Source organism: Vipera ursinii (genome assembly GCF_947247035.1).
Source record: "Vipera ursinii genome assembly, chromosome: 4".
Classification (NCBI taxonomy): Eukaryota; Metazoa; Chordata; class Lepidosauria; order Squamata; family Viperidae; genus Vipera; species Vipera ursinii.
The window spans coordinates 11,911,506-11,936,560 of NC_139514.1; the positions used below are offsets into that span (position 1 = coordinate 11,911,506).

Sequence of the window (25,055 nt, forward strand, 5' to 3'; positions counted from 1 at the left end):
TCATCCAAAGGGGAATGTGTTCCCTTTCTCCCCCATTCAAGCTAATTCATCCCTTCAGCCGACAAGGCTGGGCATGAAAAACAGCTGGGTGACTTTGGGTCAGCTACTCTTGGTCCAACACACCTCACAGGATTGTTGTTGTTGGGAAAAATACAGGTGGTCCTTGACTTACAACAGTTCATTTAGTGATCATTCAGTTACACCAGCAGTGAAAAAAAGTGAGTTATGACCAGTTTTTACACTTATGACCGTTGCAGCATCCCCATGGTCATGTGGTCAAAATTCAGACACTTGGCAACTGGCATGTGTTTACGACGGTTGCGGCGTCCCCAGGTCATGTGATCACCTTTGGCCATCTTTCGACAAGCAAAATTAATGGGCCAGCCAGGTTCACTTAACAGCCGTGTTACTAACTGAACCCCCGCAGTGATTCACTTAACAACCATGGCAAGAAAGGGTGTATGGGGCAAAATTCACTTCACAAATGTCTCGCTCAGCAACATAAACTTTGGGCTCAACTGTCATAAGTCAAGGACTGTCTGTAAGAGGAGGAAGGAGTATTAGCTATGTTCATCACCTTGAGTTATTGATGCGGCAATAAAGAGGGGGGGGGTTTAAAATCTATTTTTTAAAAAAATGTGAGAAGTGGACCCAAAGTCATCCAGTTGGGTGAGGGTGGATTTGTACCTCTATCCCAGGGGTAGGCAACCTCGGCTCTTTTATGACTCATGGACTTCAACTCCCAGAATTGCTGACTCAGGAATTCGGGGAGTTGAAGTCCATGAATCATAAAAGAGCCAAGGTTGCCTACCCCTGCTCTATTTGAATGAACCTTTATTGTCAAAGTACAACCATGTATACATTGAGATTAGCTGAGCCTCCCTTCGTGCTCCCACCCCCCAGCTTACAGTGACACAAAACCTCCATCTTATTACACCATGTGAACTACCGTAATTGCACCACACACCGGCCTCCCAAGTCAATTCTGCATAAAGTTTATAAAAATTATTTCCCGTTCAAAAGCCTAACAGCCCCTCTATCCCCTCCGTCCCAGTCCAACGGTCCAAGAACTAGGCTGCAATTTCAAAACCCAAGCATTTTTGAAAGCAGCTTCTGTTTCACCTGATGATTTTCAGGTGAAAAATCTGACTTTCCCAAACCCACGTAGATAACCAGCCCCTGCAAACCGTCTCCTTAGTGGCTTGTCGCCTTGCGGCTTTTCTAATTTTGCCACCCACCCGCGCCGGGCATCCACGCTTCCCTCCGTCCCTTCTCCCTCCTCCCTTCTCTCTTTCCACGCATCTGATCCGGTGAGTAACGCCCGGGTCAATCCGGGCGAGAGAAAGAAGGGCTATATTCCCACGTGCTCTGGCTCGTCCGGGAGGCGTGGGGGGGCATGGGGGGCGTGCATTTCTATAAAAACGCCGGAGGGGAGAGGAAGGCGAGCAATGCAAGGTTTGTATCAAGGTTTATAGCGATTATATCTTAGCATATACCAGGGGTAGGCAACCTCGGCTCTTTTATGACTCATGGACTTCAACTCCCAGAATTCCTGACGCTGACTCAGGAATTCTGGGAGTTGAAGTCCATGAGTCATAAAAGAGCCGAGGTTGCCTACCCCTGGCATATACTGATTGAGATTTACGCTGGTTCTGCTAATTAATAGCTTAACACGTACTCAAGGTTTCTTTTTTTTATTGAAAAGTTTTACAGTACATTTTTAAATACAAAACCCCTCCCATCCCCCTCCCCTCTCCCCAACCTCCCCAACTCTCCCCTCCCCGACTTCCCAGAGCTAAATACAGGGTATAAAAAATACAAACAAACATAATCTAAAATATGCAAACAACAATAAAATATTAAATTCTATCGCACTTTAACTCTTAATAAAATAACTACAAGCTAGTTATACATCATATAAATCCACTACTTATTCAAATGCTAAGTGAAACTTTTTAGTCCCATATTTATTCTGGATATAATCAGTTGACTACTCAAGGTTTCTCTCAATGCATTACGAATACACCCAAGATCTTCCAGCACGCATTTCGGAGTAAATGATGGGCGGCAAGTCCCTTCGTCGCCCCCCTCCCAGTAACCCCCCGCGCCGCTCCTTCTCCAAAGAACTCCCCTAGCTACGAACGCAAGCCCCCCCCACCCTGGACGCAAAACTGACTCGGGAATCCCAGAAACCCCTCCTGCCCCATCCCCCCCGGTAAGAAGAGGCGTGGCGTAGCCCCCCCCCGCTCAATGGGCGGGGCTCTGGACTCCTTTCGAGGAGCAGAAAGAAGAGGGCGGAGCCTGGGAAGCGTTTCCCCCGCCTCCCCCAGGAGCGAAGCTCCGCCTTCTTTCCCCCACCCGCCCCCTCCTCGTCTTTCGCGCCTCTCCTTGGGAGGGAGGGGTTGGGTGGGGAAAAGGGAGGCGGGGTCCGAGGTGGGTAGGGCGTAGGAGCAACAGCCTAGGCCAGGGGTCGGCAACCTCGGCTCTTTTATGACTCGTGGACTTCAACTCCCAGAATTCCTGAGCCAGCTATGCTGGCTCAGGAATTCTGGGAGTTGAAGTCCACGAGTCATAAAAGAGCCGAGGTTGCCGACCCCTGGCCTAGGCCATGGGTCTTCAAACTCAGCCCTTTTATGACTCATGGACTTCAACTCCCAGAATTCCTCAGTCAGGCACACTGGCTGAGGAATTCTGGGAGTTGAAGTCCATGAGTCATAAAAGGGCCGAGTTTGAAGACCCCTGGCCTAGGAGAACCCCTGGCGGGGAGGAGAAACGGCGGAGCAGCGCTTTTGGAGGGGCGAGCGAGCGGAACGAGGTGGCCGCTTCGGAGCACCTCTTCCCAATGCGAGGAGGAGGAGGCGGCGGCCGGGGCAGCCAGATGAGTTTTGTTCTCCGCTTTGGCAGCCCCCACTGGCTTCTGAGTTGCCAGATTGCCATCAACTATACACTCTCAAAACAGTTTGTTGGAATCGTGACGGCTAGAAACATAAGTGTTCTTCCAGAAAGAAGAATGAAAGGGCAAGACCAAGCCAATGATTCTGGATGATGATGATGTTCTATGAAAGTTAAATCCATTTTGAGCTTGCTTAAGAGAGGAAGAGAAGGGACGCGGTGGCTCAGTGGGTTAGGACGCTGAGCTTGTCGATCAGCAGTTCGGCGGGGCGAATCCCGAGTCTCGCGTAGCAGAGTGAGCGCCTGTTAGAAAAAAAAATCAACAATAGTGTTCATGTTCAGCAGAGACATTATTATGACTCAGCTGTGCAATCCATTTAGCTAACAGCCCGATACACCTGGAGATAAACTATTGTTTAGGGAGGAAGGAGCTTAAAATCATAAAATACAGAGCCAACTGGATGAACACGGGAATAGAAATAAGCAGAGTAAAAAGGTTTTATAGCATCTTTAATACATTTATTGTAGCAAAAGAATGTATATGTTATGTCAGCAGTAAAGGCAAATGTATATTCATATTCAGTAGTCATGCCATCTTGAGCAAGCAATTCTATGAAACCCATTAGAGATATTCAGGATCATGTTTTATGGGACATTATGCTCACTCAACCCAAAACTTCACAAGGGAAGGCAAAATTGCTCATTTCACCAGATGGTCGGCAGTTTGGCGGGTCGAATCCCGAGTGCCGCGTAGCAGAGTGAGCGCCTGTTCCTCGTCCCAGCTTCTGCCAACCTAGCAGTTCGAAAGCACGTCAAAATGCAAGTAGAAAAATAGGGACCACTCCGGTGGGAAGGTAAAGCGTTCCGTGCGCCTTTGGCGTCTAGTCATGCCGGCCACATGACAGGAGGAGGGGAGGAGGAGGAGGCAGCGGCGGGCGCCGGACAGCCGGAAGAGGGCAGCTCTGGAAGCGCAGAGGGGCTGCTCCGAAATGCTGGAGAATGGCTCCCTAAGGAACTGCGGTGGGCTTGGGGGGCAATCGCCCTTCGCCTTCCCTTTGCCCCAGCGTGGGGAAGAAGACGGGGAGGCAGCGGCGGGCCCGAGGCCACGCTGGGTGGTTGCGGTGCTGTCCAGCATGCTGATCTTGACCACGCTAGTGGATGTGGTGGGAAGCCTGCTGGTCGTCGTCTCCGTCTTCAAGAACCGCAAGCTCAGGAATGCGGGTAAAAGGGAGGAGGAACCGGACACGTGCGGCCGCCCGTACCCGCCATCCCCAGGACGAATCATGGGGCTGCGAGTTCCACTGGGACAAGAAATGTGCGTGAGGGGGCGGGGAGCGGGGGGAGGGAAGTGGAGTGGGAGAAGATGCCAGGCGCCGTCTCTCTTTCTTGACTTCGTGGCTCGCCTACTCCAGTGCAAGAGGCCAGTCCTCCTTACTACCCAAAGGGGAAACTGAGGCTCGGTGTTCAGGTTGGGCACTGAAACTCCAGCCTCTTTCCTTTGGCATCTAGTCATGCCGGCCACATGACCACGGAGACGTCCTCGGACAAGCGCTGGCTCTTCAGCTTTGAAACGGAGATGAGCACCGGCCCCTAGAGTCGGAAACGACTAGCACGCATGTGCGGGGGAACCTTTCCCTTTACCTAAGGTATGGAGTAACATCAGAAATAGTGGTTACTGAGGAGATACTGATGTCTCATTGAACAGTGTCTCATTTTGAAGAAGGACTCCTTTTGTCCAAGAGAAGACCTAATTGAAAACTTAAGTGAGGAGCAGTGGAAAAACAAGTGAGCTGCCAAGTTTCCTGCATGAAATTATGGTTTGCAAGAACACTTCAGAACTCTTTGCTGCGGAATAAATTTTACGGAATGGCTTTTCCAGAATCAGTTGGCCTTGGCTGATTACTCTGCTGGTTTTCGTTTCGTTTCATTTCTTTTCTGTGTAATGAAATTTGCTTTGACAATGCTAGTATTATGCTGCTTTCAGGTGAGAAGTGGGTTCACTAGATTTTTCTTGAAAACCTCTAGTGGAAGGGAAGTATTATTTATTTATTTATTTATTTATTTATTTTATTTTATTTTATTTTATTAAATTTATATACCGCCCTATTCCTGTAGGACTCAGGGTGGTTATCCTGCAACTGTTGTGCAATTACTATTAATAACATTCTGTTTCTGCCTTGGAGGTCTATTACCAACTCTTTATTCTTCACTGCATTCATTGGCTTTACTTTCACAGAGACATCTTGACATCTTCAAGGACTCCAACAGATAGTTAGAATTGAAGGGGAAAAAAATAATTGCAACCAGCCTGCCTTCCATTGAGGACCTGTACAGTATATTGCACAGGTCAGAAGGAGGGCTGAGAAAATATTTACAGACCCCTCACATCCTGGGCATAAAGTGTTTCAGCTCCTCCCCTCAGGATGGCGCTATAGGGCATTGCATGCCAAAAGACACAGGGCAGTTTTTTCCCCTCGTGCGATCACTCTGCTGAATGCCTAATCTTCACAGTATTGTCTTATGTCTAAGTATATTTTACCCAAGTTGTATTATGATTATCCTTCTCATCTTCCCTATTACCCTCTCTTATTGGTATCATTATTATGATTATTATTACTCTGTTGCTTTGCATGTACATTGAGAGCTTCTGCACCGGAGACAAATTCCTTGTGCATCTAATTACCCTTGGCCAATAAAGTATTCTATTCTATTCTATTCTATTCTATTCTATTCTATTCTATTCTATTCTATTCTATTCTATTCTATTCTATTCTATTCTATTCTATTCTATTCTATTCTTTAAAAAGGTAAAGGTTCCTCCGCACATACGTGCTAGTCGTTTCCGACTCTATGGGCTGGTGCTCATCTCCGTTTCAAAGCTGAAGAGCCAGCGCTTGTCCGTGGACATCTCCATGGTCATGTGGCCAGCATGACTAGACGCCAAAGGCGCACGGAACGCTGTTACCTTCCCAATGTAGTGGTCCCTATTTTTCTACCTGCATTTTTACGTGCTTTTGAACTGCTAGGTTGGCAGAAGCTGGGACGAGTAACAGGCGCTCACTCTGTTACGCGGCACTCGGGATTCGACCCGCCAAACTGCCGATCTTCTGATCGACAAGCTCAGCGTCATAACCTTCTATTCTATTCTATTCTATTCTATTCTATTCTATTCTATTCTATTCTATTCTATTCTATTCTATTCTATTCTATTCTATTCTATTCTATTCTATTCTATTCTATTCTATTCTATTCTATTCTATCCCATCCCATCCCATCCCATCCCATCCCATCCCATCCCATCCCCCCATTCCTGCCCAGGAAGGACCTCACTCTGTGACATCACTGTGATATCATTCTGAGAATGAATGTTATCATTGGTTGATGTTGGGGAAATGGTGGACGGGACCATGTAACCAGGGGATATGATTGATCTTCATCTTGTGTGTTGAAAACTCTTCTTGAACCAGTGCAGTTCTCAGGCTTGCAAACTCTTTTTTGGAATTTAGGGTAGGGAAAGGACTGAAGAGTATTGCTTCTTGTGTTGCTGTGTCACTGCTGCTATATTATCGTTCCTTCTGTATCACTGCTCCATCTGACTACTGTCACTAGAATGGATTGAAGTTCCAGACATATTCAAGATTCTCTGGGCTAATTCCAGGTAGACAACTCTGCTATTAACAAAAGCTGGCATCCTGCGGCTTTTGAAGAAGGCTTATGTTGGTTCAAAATTAGATCTAAAAAGGAGAAACTGAGATAAGCTGGCAAATACAAATACTTAATTCAGTTCGGACATATCGTGAAAACTACAAGTGAGGCGTTATCTCTGCTAGAAGTCAGAAATTTTGGATTGAAATAGATGAGCAATGAACAACCTTCTGAGTCATCTTTGAAGCTCTTTCAAAGATGCTGAAGGCAACATGGGGGGGCATGGTAAGTTCAACTGTTGATTAGTGATACATGATTTTTAATGTTTAAATAAAATATGGTTTTTCTAGGAAGTTTTTGGGATGACTTCAATTCTTGCTCCATACTTAGGTTAGGTTGCATTAAGAGTGATGGAATGCATTTCAGGAAGATCATCTGAATCCTCAGCTTTATCTATTCACCAAGCATAGCATGTTGGGCAAATGCATTAAGTCTAAAAGTGGGCCAGCATGTTCCGTTAGCACAACGAATGAGAGAGACCAGCCTACAAAAGTGATGAAGTAATTAATTAATTCGGTTAAATTACAAACACATCATGGAAACCGCACTTTGGAGGTTACCACTGCTAGCATCTATGAATCTAAAATGCTGGGCCAAAACGGATTAGCAATTAGCCATTCTGCAAATTTGTTTAAACATGGAGGAGGCAAAAAAAGACCCTAGGCTCAAAAGGGTAGTATTAAATCAATTAGCGGTTGCATGAATGGTTTTTAATGAGAAATAACAGATGCCAGAAATGTTCAGAGATTTTCCAGAGTCTTTAATCTTTTGTTAGGGGGGTCCTGCATCTGCTTTTAGAATAGGGGAAAAAATTGATTCCAGAGTTTTCTCCTTAGGCGTGTAGGGTAAATAGCAAAATTTACAACTCCAATGAAAACTATTTGCCTGCATCTCGCCTGTTATTTACTCTTGATATCCACTGGGTCCAGAGCAACTGAAATGAAATTTTGAAAGTTTTTGAAACTCTAGACTTTTTTCCCCCTACTAGTAAATATAGGAGACATGGATTCAGCCACCATGTGCTTGAAGGGTATCGAATGTCTATGTTGGGAAACATCCAGACAGACAGGGTGGAGGGATCAAGCAGGGAATTAGCCCTGGGTGATTGCGCAGGACCGATGTTCTTTAAGCTCCATGGAAGCTTACCTATCTATTTCCAAGGGAAGAAAAGCAGTCTGGGGAAATTCCTGTATTATAGGCAGAATAAAATAAAGTAGTTAGCTTGAACTCCACACATATGGATCTGGTCTCTTGCGCTTGAGAGTATAAGCCAGGGGTGTCAAACTGCTGGCCCGCGGGCCGGATGTGTCATCCTGAAGCCGCACCCGCCCCATTGCTGGCAATGGCAAAACCATCCCGATACATTGCGCGACGTCATGTGATGTCACAAATTTGACATGTCTGGTATAAGCCATTGCTGGTCTTCACCATCTGCTCCTATTAGAAAGAGAAATTAGAACCTATTAGACACATCAACTTTATCACATTAAAGGTAAAGGTTCTCCCACACATGCGTGCTAGTCATTTCCAACTCTAGGGGCCAGTGCTCATCTCCGTTTCAAAGCCGAAGAGCCAGTGCTTGTCTGAGGACGTCTCCGTGGTCATGTGGCCGGCATGACTAGACACCAAAGGCACATGGAACACGGTTACCTTCCCACCGGAGTGGTCCCTATTTTTCTACTTGCTGAATCGGCTTGCCGATTGTTTTAGCACTTCCAATTTCTTTTCTTTCTTTTTTTCAAAATAAAAATAAATAAATAAATAAATAAAAGTTTGGGGCATTTTTAGTTTTTTTTTGTACTCTTGCAAATGATGGCATTCTTCTGCTAATAAGTCTGCTAATATGTCTCGTTATGCATAGATGAGCTGCAAACCACTTAGTATTGTTAGGCTGCATTTCCTATCATCCCTTACCATTGGCTGTTCTGGCTACAATAGATGATAGCTGGAATTCAGGAGATAACAGAGATTAGGGGCACTCAAAGCATTGCAAATTGCATTGCTATGGTAAATTTGAACATTGAATAGAATACAGCTGGAAGGGACCTTGGAGGTCTTCTAGTCCAGTCCCCTGCTCAAGCAGGAGAACCTATACCATTTCAGACATGTGACTGTCTAGTCCAGGGGTCGGCAACCTCGGCTCTTTTATGACTCGTGGACTTCAACTCCCAGAATTCCTGAGCCAGCTTTCTGGGTGTTGAAGTCCACGAGTCATAAAAGAGCCGAGGTTGCCGACCCCTGGTCTAGTCTCTTCTTAAAAATCTTCAGTGATGAAGCGCCCCTGATTTCTGGAGGCAAGCTGTTCCACTGGTTAATTGTCCTCACTGTTAGGAAGTTTCCACTTAATTCCAAGTTGCTTCTCTCTTTGATCAGTTTCTGACCATTGTTTCTTGTCCTTGTCTTTCCTCTTGAGAGCCAGGTTGGTGTAGTAGTGGTTAAGGCACCAGCTAGAAACTAGGGGAGACCGTGAATTTTAGACCTTAGGCATGAAGCCAGATGTATGACCTTGGGCCAGTCACTCTCTCTCAGTCTTAGAAATAAAACAATGAGAAACCATTTTGTAAACATTGCCAAGACAACTGCAGGGACTACTCCCAGCACTTGCCAGGAATCAAGACTGATTGATAGGAGCAAAAATGAAAATGAAAAAAAAAAATCTTATCTCCATTGTCCATTACCATTTCCCAGCCTAATGCACTCCAGATCAGTTGAAGTATATTTCCCATCATTCCAAGCCAATTTTATTCTTTTACTGGAAACTATGAGAAATCTAATTAACACAGCTGAAAAGTGCCACATTTGACTGGAATGTCCAATCTAGGGGAGGCCGTTTAAGTCTTCGAAGTAAAGGGATGCAAATACATATATACATACACACACACGTACGTATACATATACATACATACATATACATATACATATACATATACATATACACATTCTCTATATCTATTCTTCTATCTATCTATCTATCTATCTATCTATCTGTCTATCTATCTATCTATCTATCTGAAAGAAGTAAATATAGATTTATAAACTGCAAGTTGTAGGCTATATTTTGTACAAAATAGAGGCATGTTAATGGAGAAAAGGGGGGAAATTCTGTCCGCTCAGATCAAATTCTAAATTCACAGCATGATGAGAACTGTGTGATGCATGCATGTTGTACAGAACAACGGAGGTCTTCTGATCCAACCCCTTGCTCAAGCAAGAAATCCTATATCATTTCAGACAAAAGGACGTCTACGGTAATTTCTTCTTAAAAACCTCCAGTCTTAGATCACCCACAACTTCTGGAGGCAAGTCATTCCACTGGTTAATAGTTCTGTCAGACAATTTCTCCTTAGTAATAGGTTGGTTCTTTCCATGATTGGTTTCCATCCATTGCTTTTGGAGCTTAGGAGGTGGACCCCCCACCCTTCTTTTTGGCAGCCCCTTAGATATTGGAACACTGCTATCATGTTACCCTACAGTTAATGATAAGGCATTATTTAAAGGGTGGGAGTAAGGTTTGTCTAAGTGTGTTTAAACATACCTAAGTCTGTCAAATCCAGACTTCAGAACACTTTTTTTTCATATTCCTATGCCTGAATGGACAAATTTGCTCGTTTCATTGTTTTCCATGGGGGTGGGGGGTTGTCCTCAAAAAACGCTTCTGTTCCATTTATGATGAGATCATGTACATCCTGTCTCTCTCACACCCAATCACACGTCAACCTCTTAAACAAAATTCCAATCTCTCACTAGTCCAAATCTTAAGTAACAGTAATTGCGTAAATAACTAGTGAATGGGTAACAAGAGGAGATTTCCTAACCTCTGCTATATTTTATGCTTTCCCTGAATTCCTTTGATTAGTGGATGTTTGTGGGGCTATAATGAGGAATTCTCCTGCAAACCTCAAGACTGCCTGTTACTTAGATGCTTGCTTGGATGCCTCATCAAGGCTAAAGGGATTATTATCGTGTTTCTTAAATATTTCATATGAACAACAATGTTTATGTAGCCTTTGTGCCTGAGGCTGAGGTCACTTAGTGGCTCTTCCATTCAATAAAAGCCAGTTTAGTCTAGGTCAGGGGTAGGCAACCTTGGCTCTTTTATGACTCGCGGACTTCAACTCCCAGAATTCCTGAGCCAGCATGGCTCAGCTTGGAAACCCCTCCCTTTCCCCTCAGCATGGCTGGCTTGGGAATTCTGGGAGTTGAAGTCCACGAGTCATAAAAGAACCAAGGTTGCCTACCCCTGGCTCTAGTGGTTAAAATGCTGGTCTAGTTGTAGTTCCACTTTAGGCATGAAAAAAACGACCGGGTGACTTTGGGTCAGTCATATTTTCTCAGCCCAATCCACCTCACAGGTTTGTTCTTGTAGGAAAAATGGGAGGAGGAAGGAGTATCAGGTATGTTTGAGTTATTTATCTACAGTAATAAAGGCAGGATAAACATGAAACATAAAATAATAACACGATCATTACTGTGATAGATTCCTGAGCCCAACAGAGGGTTGGACCAGATCAGTGTTTCTCAAAACTTGGCAAGTTTAAGATGAGTGGCTGAGGGAATTCTGGGGGTTGAAGTCTGCAGACCTTACTGTTGCAAGGTTTGAGAAATGCTGGATTAGATAACAGAATAGCATAATTGGAAGGGAACTTGGAGGTCTTCCAGTCCAACTGCCTGCTCAAGCAGGAGACCCTTTACCATATTATTTTAGTTGGCAGACTCATAGACTGAGACTCCTAAGAATCTGAACCCTTAAGTCAGAATCAAAGAACTTCGTTGAAAAAAAGAATAGAATAGAATATATTTTTTTATTGGCCAAGTGTGATTGGACACACGAGGAATTTGTCTCTTATGCATAAGCTCTCAGTGTGCATGGCAAAACTTGCAAACGACAAAGCGATATAATTATAAGAGATCTATAAGTACATTTCAACCTGATGATTCTCTGAATTCACAGAAACTGTGAATCCACTTTAACTTGGATTGTTTCCTTCACATTAAAGATTCTCTGCCCATGAAAAACTTGAATCAATTTGGATATTGATTCCTCAGTCCATTGATTGTCCCTAATAAAATTCTACCTAGGTCCCATTTACAGCTCTTCAGTATATAAAACCCTGAATGTTGTGATTGAGAACAAGAGAAGTAGCCAGCTGAGGTCCTTTGTTTTGGATAAGGACTACTTAGCAATATTTATTTATGATCACACAAATGGCCTTTTCTGTCCATTCTCTCAATTTTCTTTTCAGAAAGCAACTGCAACTTTTTTGAGATTAAATAATGGCTTGTTTTTCCACCTGAAAGCAACGGTAACCCTATTGTAGAATCAAGGTATTTTGTTTTTGTTCTTTCAAAAAAACCCACATTTTTTTGTTTCATATAAGGACAAAAAAGGTTGTGGAAGTTAGCCAGGGGGAGAAACAAACCCAGATTTACTGTTTGTTCTTTTTCGATGAACACAAGATGGCAACAGAGGGTCACCTTAATCTCCTTTATTAATACAGAATGGAAAGACTTTCTAGGGAGATGGTAACTTTAAGTGTGGAGGCCATAAATACTGTATTTCTTTGAGACCAGGGTATAAATCTTTACAATTTAACTTTGAAACCTGGGCAGGCTACCTGGGCTGGGCCTATTAAGATTCGTTTAGTCTCCACTCTGACCTGGTACAAAACAGAAGACAATATATTGCAAGGAAGTTTGATCTAATGGTTAAGGCACCAAACTAGACGGCAGGAGATTGTGAGTTCTAGTCCCTTCTTAAGCAGGAAAGCCAGCTAGCTACTCTTTGGGCTAGTCAATCTCTCTCAGCTCAACTCACCTCACAAGGTTGTTGTTGTGAGGAAAATAGGAAGAGGAAGGTGTGTTGGGTATGTTCACCACCTTGAATTATTTATAAAAATAAAAATGGGAAAGAAAGAAAGAAAGAAAGAAAGAAAGAAAGAAAGAAAGAAAGAAAGAAAGAAAGAAAGAAAGAAGGATGGATGGATGGATGGAAGGAAGGAAGGAAGGAAGGAAGGAAGGAAGGAAGGAAGGAAGGAAGGAAGGAAAAAGAAAACCATCATTCCCCATAACAAGAGTAAATTGAACTTTTGAGCAATGCCAACAGGAAGTTGGTAGAAACAAATGGTCACTTTGCCGTTTCATTTTCATTGTGTCCCCTGAAATGGGCAGAGCCGTCCACCTCAGCCACACAAAACAACACCGAAATGGGTCAGAATGCTCAGCCTCATCTTTGTTGATCTGTTCACTTAATGTGCAATGAAATCCATGTTGCCTATGGTTACCAAATGTGTTATTAACTGTAAAGCAGCATAATAATATAATATTTAGAAGGTCTAAGGCAGCGGTAGGCAACCTCGGCTCTTTTATGACTTATGGACTTCAACTCCCAGAATTCCTGAGCCAGCTATGCTGGCTCAGGAATTCTGGGAGTTGAAGTCCATGAGTCATAAAAGAGCCGAGGTTGCCTATCCCTGGTCTAAGGAAATGGCATTTTTCGGGCACTTGGCTCAGGAGCAGCAATGAGAACCACAAAGTACAGAGTAGATTACAGATACACATACACACACAAACACACACACACACACACACACACACTCATACACACACACACACATACACACATGTATACATATGTACATATATACATATATACACACATACACATACACACAAACATATATAAAAATGCCAGGAGAGCGTTAGATCTTGAGACGGAGGCTCAGGTTCAACCAAAAAAAAGAGGGGGGGAGGCACAAAACAAGAGTGGCTGGATAACCGGCCCCCTGGCATTTGTACACATGCCAGGAGAGTGACTACAGGCAAGAAAACAACCCCCAACTCCCGATTCCACAAGTATGTGAACAGATGCAGGACAATTTGGAACGTTAAGGTCGATTGAGGTGAATAGACCGGTGACCGCTCAATGAGCAGGATGCAAAAGCAATCGGCTATATAAGCAACTCTCAGAACTCCTATTTTAACTCTGACGACATCGGCAGTTTGGCCGACGAAAGCTAAGTGTTTTGTATATTAAACAGTTTGTTTATATTTCTATCCTGGTGTTGTGTTCGATTTTTCTTTCTAACATGCACACACCCAGTATTCGTACTTTTAGTCTTATCAAATATATATATAAGACGCAGTCGGCCCAGGTTTAAATCTCAGAAGGGTATGGCTGACTGATGAGAACAAATAAGTTTGAAATGATCATATCGGTCTCCCTTTATTATTTGTTAGCAAGCCAATATGTGTGTGTGTGTGTGTGTGTGTGTGTGTGTGTGTGTGTGTGTGTGTGTGTAAAAAAATTTTTTGGCTTGCTAACAAAGAATAAAGGGAGACCAATATGATCATTTCAAACTTATTTGTTCTCATCAGTCAGCCATACCCTTCTGAGATTCGGGTATGGCTGACTGATGAAAACAGATAAGTTTGAAATGATCATATCGGTCTCCCTTTATTCTTTGTTACCAAGCCAAAAAAAAATATTACACAAATATGAGCTGCCACTGCTGTGGCTACTGCCTGTAGATGGCCTTGGGCTAGGCTGAAACAGGAAATAAGATTTGTCCTGTGTCTGGGACTAAGCAAGTGTATTCTGAATGCTTAACAAACATTTAAAACATATGTATTCAGGTCTTTTCCCGTGTAGGATTGAGGGTGTCTTGGCGACGTTTCGACTAGGTCCCACTCGTCATCATCAGGCTGGTGTCTTCGGTTTCATGTTTGTGTGAAAACGTCGCCAAGACACCCTCAATCCTACGCCAAGACCTACATACTATATATATAGTCGGCAGTTTGGCGGGTCGAATCCCGAGTGCCACGTAGCAGAGTGAGCGCCTGTTACTCATCCCAGCTTCTGCCAACCTAGCAGTTCGAAAGCACGTAAAAATGCAAGTAGAAAAATAGGGGCCACTACGGTGGGAAGGTAACAGTGTATATATATGCCCAGCCTATTGGTGTCATTCTAATATTGGGAGGGAGATTACTACAGGGGGACGATCGAGAGCATCCCGTCATACAGCATCACAGTCTGGTTTGGAAGCATCACCGCTTCGAACAGGAAGGTGGTGCAGAGAGTGGTGAGGACGGCCGAAAAGATCATTGGCAATTCCCTCCCTCCCTCCCATCCAGGACATAGCACAGAAGCGTTGCCTGAGCAGGGTCCATAAGATTATCTGGGACACTACACATCCTCTTCACAACCTGTTTTTCTTGTTACCTTCTGGGAGGAGGGGGCTTCGTGCTATCTGTAGCAGAACATCCAGATTCAGCCATAGTTTCATTCCATACAGCATTAACCTTGTGAACTCTCAGGCTTCTTCCTTCCATTATATATTCAAGATGGACAGTGTTTAATATTTTATTGTTATGTATATGTAGGGGTGTGGGTCTATACATATGTTGTATGTAGTATGTTTTAGGTGTGTGTCATGTATGTGTTTCACTTTGAGAGCGGGCAACTGAATTTCATTTTTGATGTGTGGACATTGGGACCACAGTAAAAAATGACAATAAAGATGATCTTATGTTATCTTATCACACAAGCAAGGATGGCTGCCAGGAAATCTGTCCCAGAGCTACCACCTATCTAATGTTAAACGCATGCTTTTCCAGGCCTAATAAACAAGAGATTCAGAGAAGATGGTCAAAAAGATTTTTTTAAAAAACCCGCAGCCATAAAGATCATTGAATTGTATCCAAGGAGAAAATACGAGAAGGCGGTATTTTGGGGATCAAGGTTAAACAGAAGACAAATACCTTGATTTTGCATAGCTGAATGGCAGATTCTATATAAGGTGTTCCACTCCCATGGTGGAACCAAAATACACAATTCGTAGAATCATAGACATGGTAGGGAGTGTTGAGACAAATTCCTCACTTGGTAAAAAGGTAAAGGTAAAGGTTCCCCCGCACATCCGTGCTAGTCGTTTCCAACTCTAGGGGCCAGTGCTCATCTCCGTTTCAAAGTTGAAGAGCCAGCGCTTGTCTGAGGACGTCTCCGTGGTCATGTGGCCGGCATGACTAGACGCCAAAGACGCACGGAACGCTGTTACCTTCCCACCGTAGTGGTCCCTATTTTTCTACTTGCATTTTTACGTGCTTTCGAACTGCTAGGTTGGCAGAAGCTGGGACGAGTAACAGGCACTCACTCTGTTACGCGGCACTCAGGATTCGACCCGCCAAACTGCCGACCTTCTGATCGACAAGCTCAGCGTCCTAACCCACTGAGCCACCGCGTCCCCGCTCGGTACCGTAATCCAAATTAACACATCCCCAACAGATCCCTGTCTGAACATCTACAGCTAAGAAGGGAAAACTCATTTATTTATTTATTTATTTAAATTTATATACCGCCCTATTCCCGTAGGACTCAAGGCGGTTTACAGGGAAAATAGCACATCATCACATCTCTGTGGCATCAATCTCACTAATGAACTTTCTATATTCAATTAGAATTTTGAACAGCATTCTAGTGCCATTCTAATGGGTGCATGAAGAATCGATTTCAGCAATTGCTTTGTAAAACTTCCCTACGTACCTTCCATAATTCTCCAAAACTGTTTTCACACATTATTTCTGAGCACAGGTAGTCCTCGGCTTACAACAGTTTGTTTAGTGACGGTTCAAAGTTACAACAGCACTGGGAAAATGACTTATGACTGTTTTTCACACTTACGACCATTGCAGCATCCCCACGGTCACGTGATCAAAATTCGGACGCTTGACAACTGACTCACCTTTATGACCGTTGCAGTGTCCCGGGGGTCATGTGATCCCCTTTTGCGACCTTCTGACAAGTCAAGTCAATGGGAGAAGCCAGATTCACTCCACAACCCTGTTACTAACTTAACAACTGCACTGATTCCCTTAGCAACTGTGGTAAGAAAAGTCATAAAATGGGGCAAAGCTCATTTAACAACTGCTTTGCTTAGCAATGGAAATGTTAGCCTCAGTTGTGTTGTAGGTTGAGGACTACCTGTATAGATTATTGCCATTTCTGTTTTAAACCTTTTTCACTGCATCATAAGTGATGTGAATCTCGTCCTCTTTATTGCTATTTTGACACAACAATGGTGGATAATGTATTTCTACAATGCTAATGTGTATATATGGCCACCAGCCATACATACCTACATATGCATACATTTATAAAGTGTATAGTTGGACACAATGCCGTCTCTCTGCCTTATCTGGGTTTTCACAACAGTTGCAACTGTACCGTGTGTGTGTGTGTGTGTGTGTGTGTGTGTGTGTAATCTCAGTAGAATACTCCTCCATGCAAACCAGGGAAGCTTGAGATTTAATTTAATTTAATTTAATAACATTTATATACCGCCCTTCTCCCTGAGGACTCAGGGCGGTTCACAGGGCAGAATAAAATAGCGAATACAAACATTAAAAAAAAGATTAAACAAATTGCCCTAGTTAAAAACAATATAAATACAACACTAAAAACCCCCAGAAAAGTTAAAAAACGAAAAATAAAATAACCCCAACACTCCCCCTCAGGCTAGGCCGGCTTGTACAAACAGAAATGTCTTAAGATCGCGACGAAAGGAGCGAAGATCGGGCGCCATCCGGAGCTCAACCGGTAGCTGATTCCACAGCTCCGGAGCGCCCACAGAGAAGGATCTCCCCCTGGGGGCCACCAATCGACATTCTCTGATCGGTGGCACCCTGAGGAGGCCCTCTCTGTGGGAACGCACAGGGCGCAGGGAGCTTGATGCCGGCAGCAGATGTTCCCTGAGGTACTCCGGCCCCATGCCATGGAGTGCTTTAAATACCGTTACCAGTACCTTGAATCTCACCCGGAAGACAACTGGCAACCAATGCAGCTCACGGAGCAGAGGCGTAACGTGGGAGTATCGGGAGACTCCCAACACCACTCTCGCGGCTGCATTCTGTACCAGTTGGAGCTTCCGAGTAGTCCCCAAGGGCAGCCCCATGTAGAGAGCGTTGCAGTAGTCCAGACGAGAGGACACGAGCGCATGAGTGACCGTGCATAAATCGTCCCGGCTAAGATAGGGCCGCAACTGACGCACCAGGCGAACCTGTGCGAAGGCCCCCCTAGTCACGGCTCCTATATGGTCTTCCAAAGTGAGCCGTGAATCTAGGAGGACCCCCAAGTTGCGAGCCCTATCTACGGGGGGTAATAGTTCACCCCCCATAACTAGAGGTGGAATGTCCGAATAAACCCGGGACGAAGGTATGCAAAGCCACTCAGTCTTGTCGGGGTTGAGTTGGAGTCTGTTCCTCCCCATCCAGACCCGAACCGCCTCCAGGCAACGGGACATCACGTTGAGGGCATCACTGGGGTGGTTTGGGGTCGAAAGGAAAAGTTGGGTATCATCAGCGTACTGATGATACCCAACTCCAAAGCCACGAATGATCTCACCCAGCGGCTTCATGTAGATGTTGAACAGGAGAGGCGAGAGGACCGACCCCTGAGGAACTCCACAAATGAGAGACCTCGCGGTCGACCTCTGCCCCCCTGCCAACACCGACTGCGAACGTCCCAAGAGATAGGAGGAGAACCACTGTAAAACTGTGCCTCCCACTCCCAATCCCCTGAGACGCCGCAGCAAGATACCATGGTCGATGGTATCGAAAGCCGCCGAGAGGTCTAATAGGACTAGGACAGAGGAATGCCCCCTGTCCCGAGCCCTCCAGAGATCATTCACCAGCGCGACCAATGCCGTCTCCGTGCTGTGCCCGGGCCTGAAACCCGATTGGTACGGGTCTAGATAATCCGCTTCATCCAGGACCAAAGGGAGCTGATGCGCCACCACACTCTCAACAACCTTCGCAAGAAAGCGAAGGTTGGAGACAGGACGAAAGTTGTTCAATACAGCCGGGTCCAGGACAGGCTTCTTGAGGAGAGGCCTCACCACCGCCTCCTTCAAGACGGCGGGGAAGATACCCTCACTCAAAGAGGCCGATATAACTGCCTGGAACCAGCTGCGTGTCCTCTCCCGGGCTGCATAAACCAGCCAGGAAGGGCACGGGTCCAGTAAACATGTGGTGGTGCTCAGCCTCCCCATGATCCTGTCCACTTCCTCCGGAGTTACAGAATCAAACTCCTCCCAGATGGTATCGACAAGACCACCCGTGTCCTGATCGTTAGACTCTGCCCAGTCAGAGTCCAAACCGGTCCGAATCCGAGCGATTTTGTCCGACAGATGTTGGTTAAACTCCTCGGCACGTCCCTGCAAGGGATCCTCCCTCGCCTCCTGATTTAGGAGGGAGCGAGTCACCCTAAACAGGGCGGCCGGGCGATTATCTGCGGACGCAATAAGGGTGGCGAAGTGGTTAGACCTCGCCTCCCTAATTGCAGCGAGATAAGACCTAGTATAGGCTCTTAGTCGCAATCGGTCGGGTTCGGATCGGCTGGACCTCCAACCGCTCTCTAGGCCCCGTCTCCGACGCTTCATCTCCCGGAGCTCCGCAGAAAACCATGGAGCCCGACGGGATCTGCACCGGATCAGGGGCCGCAAGGGTACAACTCGGTCAAGGGCCTCAGTGGCCGTCCTTTCCCAGGCCTCCACTAGGGCCTCGGCCGAGCTGTGAGTGAGGGAGGCAGGTGGGGACCCCAGCGCCGCCTGGAACCTTTGGGGATCCATTAAGCGTCTGGGGCGGTACCATTTGAGTGGTTCCAAACACCCACGGCGGGGGGTGGCAAAACGGAAGACCAGCCGCAGGAGATGATGATCGGTCCATGACAGGGGCATAATAATTGGAGAGCCCCCACCAAGATCATCTAACCACCGTCCAGACAAGAAAACAAGGTCAAGGGTGTGGCCTCCTTCATGAGTCGGTCCCGTAATTACTTGCGTCAGGTCCATGGCCGTCATGGAGGCCATGAACTCCCGAGCTAACTCAGATGATCCTCCCAGCGATGGTAGGTTGAAGTCCCCCAAAACTATAAGTTTCGGGAACTCAACCACCAGCCCCGAGAGGACATCAAGCAGCTCAGGCAGGGCTGCTGCTGCGTGACTAGGCGAAAGGTACACCAGCAGCAAGCCCAACTGCGCACCAGGGCCGCATCTCAAAAAGAGAGACTCACACCCGACTGTCTGGAGAACGGTGGCCTCCCGCGGACACAAGGTCTCCCTCACAACAACAGCCACTCCCCCACCCCTACCCTGAGCCCAAGGCCGGTGCAGCACCCGGAAACCTGGTGGGCAAAGATCAACCAGAGGAACACCGCCCTCTGGGCCCAACCAGGTCTCCGAGATGCAAGCCAGGTCAGCCTGCTCACCCTCGACCAAGTCTCGAACGAGAGGAGCCTTATTAACGACCGACCTGGCATTCAAATACACCAGCCGGAGCTCAGGAGGCTGCACATCCTCACTCCCGGGACCTCGGGGCGGAACCAGAGGGTCGGAGTGCCTCACCGCTTGTAAGCAGCGGAGAGGCCTTCCCTGAGACCGATACGGCCCTCTGTTCCTACACCTGCTGCCATTCCCTATCGTCGTGGGAATGGGCAATCCCACGACTGGCCCTGGAGCCCCAGAAGCAGCCGACCCCCGCTCCTCCCCATCGCGATCAGCCTCAGCACTAGCCTGAACAACGGTAGATGGACTGCCCCCCTCGTCCAAACAACCAAGAAAAGAACCCTCCCTCCTCCCTAACCCCCAAAAAAATTTTGACAAAAAACAAATCAAAGACCTCCTGTTAGGTCTACGTCGGAGGTCCGTAACCGTGCCCGGCCATCTCTCAGGATCCCAATAGATGGGACCTTCCTCGAGATTATACTCGGCTGGAAAGGCGGGCCGCCTCCAGTAGGGGGGAGCACCCCTGAGGGCGAGCAAGTCCGTAGAGGAGTACCTCAAACAAGGCATAAAGCAGTCCAGATATAGGCAGTCCATAATCAATTGATTTAAGGAGGAACCAAACAGAGAGCAAGTAGATGTCCCGGGCCTCCACCCAGCCACTGCCACTCAGCTGGGTGTCACCCCAAGACAGGCCAACCACCGCCCTCTCACGACAGTTGGAAAGCCTATACCAGGGGGGAATAGTCCGAAACATCCATCCTGGGTACAGCATGTCCCCTAGAGCTCTCACCTCTAGGGGCAGCAGATGTAAGTTCAGGCCACCCTCTCACTGTGGCCAGTACCCAGGGAACTCTGAATCCTTTGGGGCCGATATGTGAATGGCAATAAAGAACAGTCCGAAGGCAGGGATAAGATAATATAGTACATCATCAAAGTCTGCACTACTAGGTGGCCAAATCCTCCGCTGCTCTGTCCTTCGAAAAAGTTTATCATGGCCAATTCTGCAGTCATTGGGGTCTTCCAAGTTATCTAATTCTTTTAGGTCCACAAATCCAATGGCACCAACCAGAGTCACAACTGGTGTCACGGGAAACATAGATCTTTCAAGGGACCACTGGGCTCCACTGGGATCCACCGGCATTAACCGGCTAGCCCAGGAACCCTCGAGGCCACCAACAGCAGTAAGAGTACCAGGCCATCCAGAAAGAGCAAAGCAAGCAGAGGAAACAATAAGTTGATTACAGCGTCGCCGCTGAGCCGCCAGGGCGACCGCCACCACCGGAGCATTGCTGCAGACGCCACCGCCATTGCTGCCGCCGCCAGGACGCTGATGGAGCCGAGAATAATAAACATTCGATGGAAAGGGAGGCCTAAAGCGGCCCCGGCACAACGCCGCCGCCGCCGCCATCCCAGTCGCCATCCGAGCGAGCCAGGAACGCCGCTGCCGCCACAGCCGAGGGAGACCAGGCCGACCACAGAAGCGGCCCGAACGGCCCGAAACGCCTCCACCGAAGCCGCCAGAAGCGAGGGACCATCCGAAGGCCGGCTCCGCAACCGCCGAGGACACCCAGCAAACGGCCGATGGAAAGGCGGGCCCAGAACGGCCCCGGAGAACGCCGCCGCCGCCGTCCCCGTCGTCCCCGGAACGAACCAGCAACGCCGCCGCCGCCACAGCCGAGGGAGAGCCGCGAAAGACCAATCCGGCCACAGAAGCGGCCCGGAACGGCCCGAAACGCCTCCGCCAAGGCCACCAAGGCCGCCAGCAGCCAGGGACCTCCCGTGAACGCCGGGTCCGCCATCGCCAAGGACGCCGCCGCTGAAGCCGCCGGCCGCCGCAACCACCAGGCCCGCGAAAACGACCCGAAAAACGCCCGAGGGAGCAGGTAAGCGCCCCCAACATCCAGTTGAAAAAACGGCAGGGCTGGCAGCTAACGGAGTCCAAAACCTTCATCCTTCAGCTGCCTAAACTATTGCGCTCACTATCCCCCCAACCCAGAGGGTGTAAACACCCCTGGGGGGCTCCTAGGACACCTATTTTTCTGAGACTTGCAGAGCTCACTCAAACAGATCCGCCCGCACGTCCGCCATTTTGAAGATGAATGTTCTTCACTAAGAACTTTGAATCCACCCCATGTCTTAAATCAAGAGGTAACAGAAACAACAAACAAATAGATTGCGTCAGTCCAAAACTGGTGCCAAGTTCTAGAATGATTTTTTAAAAAACTGAAGTATGCATATAGTCTTGAAATTTGTCATTTGCATCTGAAAGAGTTTCTCATTTTGGATATCCAAAGTCTTGACTTTGTTCCTCTCTCTCTTTTCCTTTCTCAGGCAATGTGTTTGTGGTTAGCTTGGCCCTGGCAGACTTAGTGGTGGCTTTGTACCCTTATCCTTTAGTCCTTGTTGCCCTTTTTCACAATGGCTGGTCGTTGGGAGAAACGCACTGCAAAGCAAGCGGCTTTGTGATGGGATTAAGCGTGATAGGTTCCATTTTCAACATCACCGCCATTGCAATCAACCGATACTGCTACATTTGCCACAGTTTTGTATACCACAAAGTGTACAGCTGGTGGAACACAATGCCCTATGTCTGCCTTATCTGGGTTCTCACCGTGGTTGCAACTGTGCCAAACTTTTTCGTTGGCTCCCTCAAGTATGATCGAAGGATCTATTCGTGCACTTTCACTCAAACAGCCAGTTCCTATTACACGATTGCTGTTGTCGTCATCCACTTCATTCTTCCGATCACCATTGTGAGCTTCTGCTACTTGAGAATCTGGATTTTGGTGATACGAGTAAGGAGGAGAGTGAAATCAGAACTGAAGCTGAAGCTAAAAACAAGTGACTTCGGAAACTTTCTGACCATGTTTGTTGTCTTTGTGATCTTTGCCTTTTGCTGGGCGCCACTGAACTTAATAGGTCTGGCTGTGGCCATCAACCCTTCAGAAATAGCACCCAAAATTCCTGACTGGTTATTTGTGGTGAGCTACTTCATGGCCTACTTCAACAGTTGCCTTAATGCAATAATCTATGGGCTTCTGAACCAAAATTTTCGGAAGGAATATAAACGAATTCTAATGTCACTGTGGATTCCCACGCTGTTTCTTCAGGACACGTCCAATGGGGAAGACAGAAATGCAGAAGAGCAAAGTTTCTCCTGCTTTAAATGATAATGACCAAATTCACGCCAAGACGTTGTAAATAGATAAATGTGAATTATAAATGTGAGCCATTGCAAGGAATCAAACTGTTCGTATGTTTGTACGCTTAGATCTTATTCTACCACTTCATGGTGACAACGTGGAACTGAGTTCTCGACAAAGAAGAGTCCGTTTACATTTTTATTCACTGATTCAACAGGTACAGTTTTAAAAATGGCTTTGGAATTTGGAAACTGAGAGATGAATAAACGCAACATTTGCTTTGTTTGCTTGCTTTAATTTCAAAACACCTATGCGGGACTTTGATATATATCGACAAAAACAACCATGATCTTTGCTGAGTTTGCTCAAAATATGACTCTTAAAAACTGGAATGCGTCTCTAAGGAAAGAGTTTAATGTAGTTTAATGACATTCTTTTTTTTTCTGTAAGGGTGGCTGTGGTGATTATTTAAATTTCCTTCAGCTGAATGCTGGTTCAGTAAGAGTAAAATGGGAACAGCAATTTCTGTTCCTCAGAGTTGACTTAAATATTGTTTATTATTTATTTATATGCTATTATTATTGTTATTGACATTCTTCATTTCCGCCCAAATCAATTCTCAAAATGGCTAACGCAAAGGGATGAAAAATATAGATAAAAGTGTAACTAAAATAAACCTTAAATCATAAAATATCAGTGGAAACTGAAACGTGGGCTGTGCTATTTATTTTTAATCAAGGCACTTAATGCTGCAACATATTTCATTCTGACAATTTTTTTTTTCATTTCTTCTTCCTGAACTTTTTTAACCATGGAATTCTATTTTCCTTGGCATCAATAGGAGGGAAAACATTATTCAGGTAGTCCTCGGCGTACGATACCAAAATCTCCATTGCTAAGCAAGACAGTTGTTGAGTAAGTTTTGCCCCATTTTATGATCATGGGGATGCTGAGACAGCCATAAGTGTGAAAAGGGTTGTAAGTCACTTTTTTCAGTGCAAGTGTAGCTTTGAACGGTCACTAAACACATGGTTGTAACTCAAGGACTATCTGTTTGAGAGCTTGTCAGTGTGGTTGCTCTTTGAGGGGTTGGGCACTACTGGGAATATAGAATATGATTGACCATCTTTTGCTATTCCCATTTAACCCTGTCTCCAAATGCATGGTGGATCAATGGCTTAATGATGCTGGAGATGGTCTCAGCTCTGGCAGTTTGAGCCCCAGCACTGCAGGGCAGGGTGAGCTCCTGTCACTTGCCTCAGCTTCTGCCCACTTTGCAGTTCGAAAGCATGTCCTGTACAAGTAGATAGATAGGTACCACTTTGGCGGGGAGACGAAGTGTGCTCCTTGTAGGCAGTCAGATTCCTGAGGCCTCTGAACTTTCCCAGTGGCGACACCTGGTTGTGAGGCAGCTCAGGGAAGGGAGAGGGCGCTGGGCAACGCTGCAGGAAGAACCCTTCAACTTTCTCGCTGGTGTGAAGCCAGATTGCCCTCCTGTGGCATGATCAGGAAGCGCGCAAGCATTTCCTATAAGAGGGCTAACTTGGCAAGTCACACTAAAAAAGGTAAAGGTAAAGGTTCCCCGACACATGCGTGTTAGTCGTTTCCAACTCTAGGGGCCGGTGCTCATCTCCATTTTGAAGCCGAAGAGCCAGCGCTTGTCCAAGGATATCTCCGTGGTCATGTGGCCGGCATGACTAGATGCCAAAGGCGCATGGAACGCTGTTACCTTCTCACTGTAGTGGTCCCTATTTTTCTACTTGCATTTTTACGTGCTTTCGAACTGCTAGGTTGGCAGAAGCTGGGACAAGTAACAGGCGCTCACTCTGCTACACGGCACTCGGGATTCGACCCGCCAAACTGCTGATCTTCTGATCGACAAGCTCAGCGTCCTAACCCACTGAGCCACCATGTCCCTTACAAGTCACACTACTACTCTGCAATGGCATTGTAGTCTCCTGGCTACTGTGACAACACTATATGATGATAATGATGATGATAACAACAACAACAACAACCCCCTCTCTAGCCCTCATTGTAT

The 25,055-nt window shown here is 46.4% G+C and overlaps 1 protein-coding gene across 1 annotated transcript; it reads left to right on the top strand.

Moving 5' to 3' along the window:
- Positions 1–3,881: 3,881 nt before the first annotated feature.
- Positions 3,882–23,041, top strand: MTNR1B (melatonin receptor 1B; the record flags this gene model as incomplete). The annotated part of the gene is made up of 2 exons (XM_083362165.1): positions 3,882–4,113; positions 22,203–23,041. The coding sequence occupies 2 exons, from the start codon at positions 3,882–3,884 to the stop codon at positions 23,039–23,041; spliced, it is 1,071 nt and encodes a 356-aa protein (XP_083218291.1).
- Positions 23,042–25,055: the final 2,014 nt, after the last annotated feature.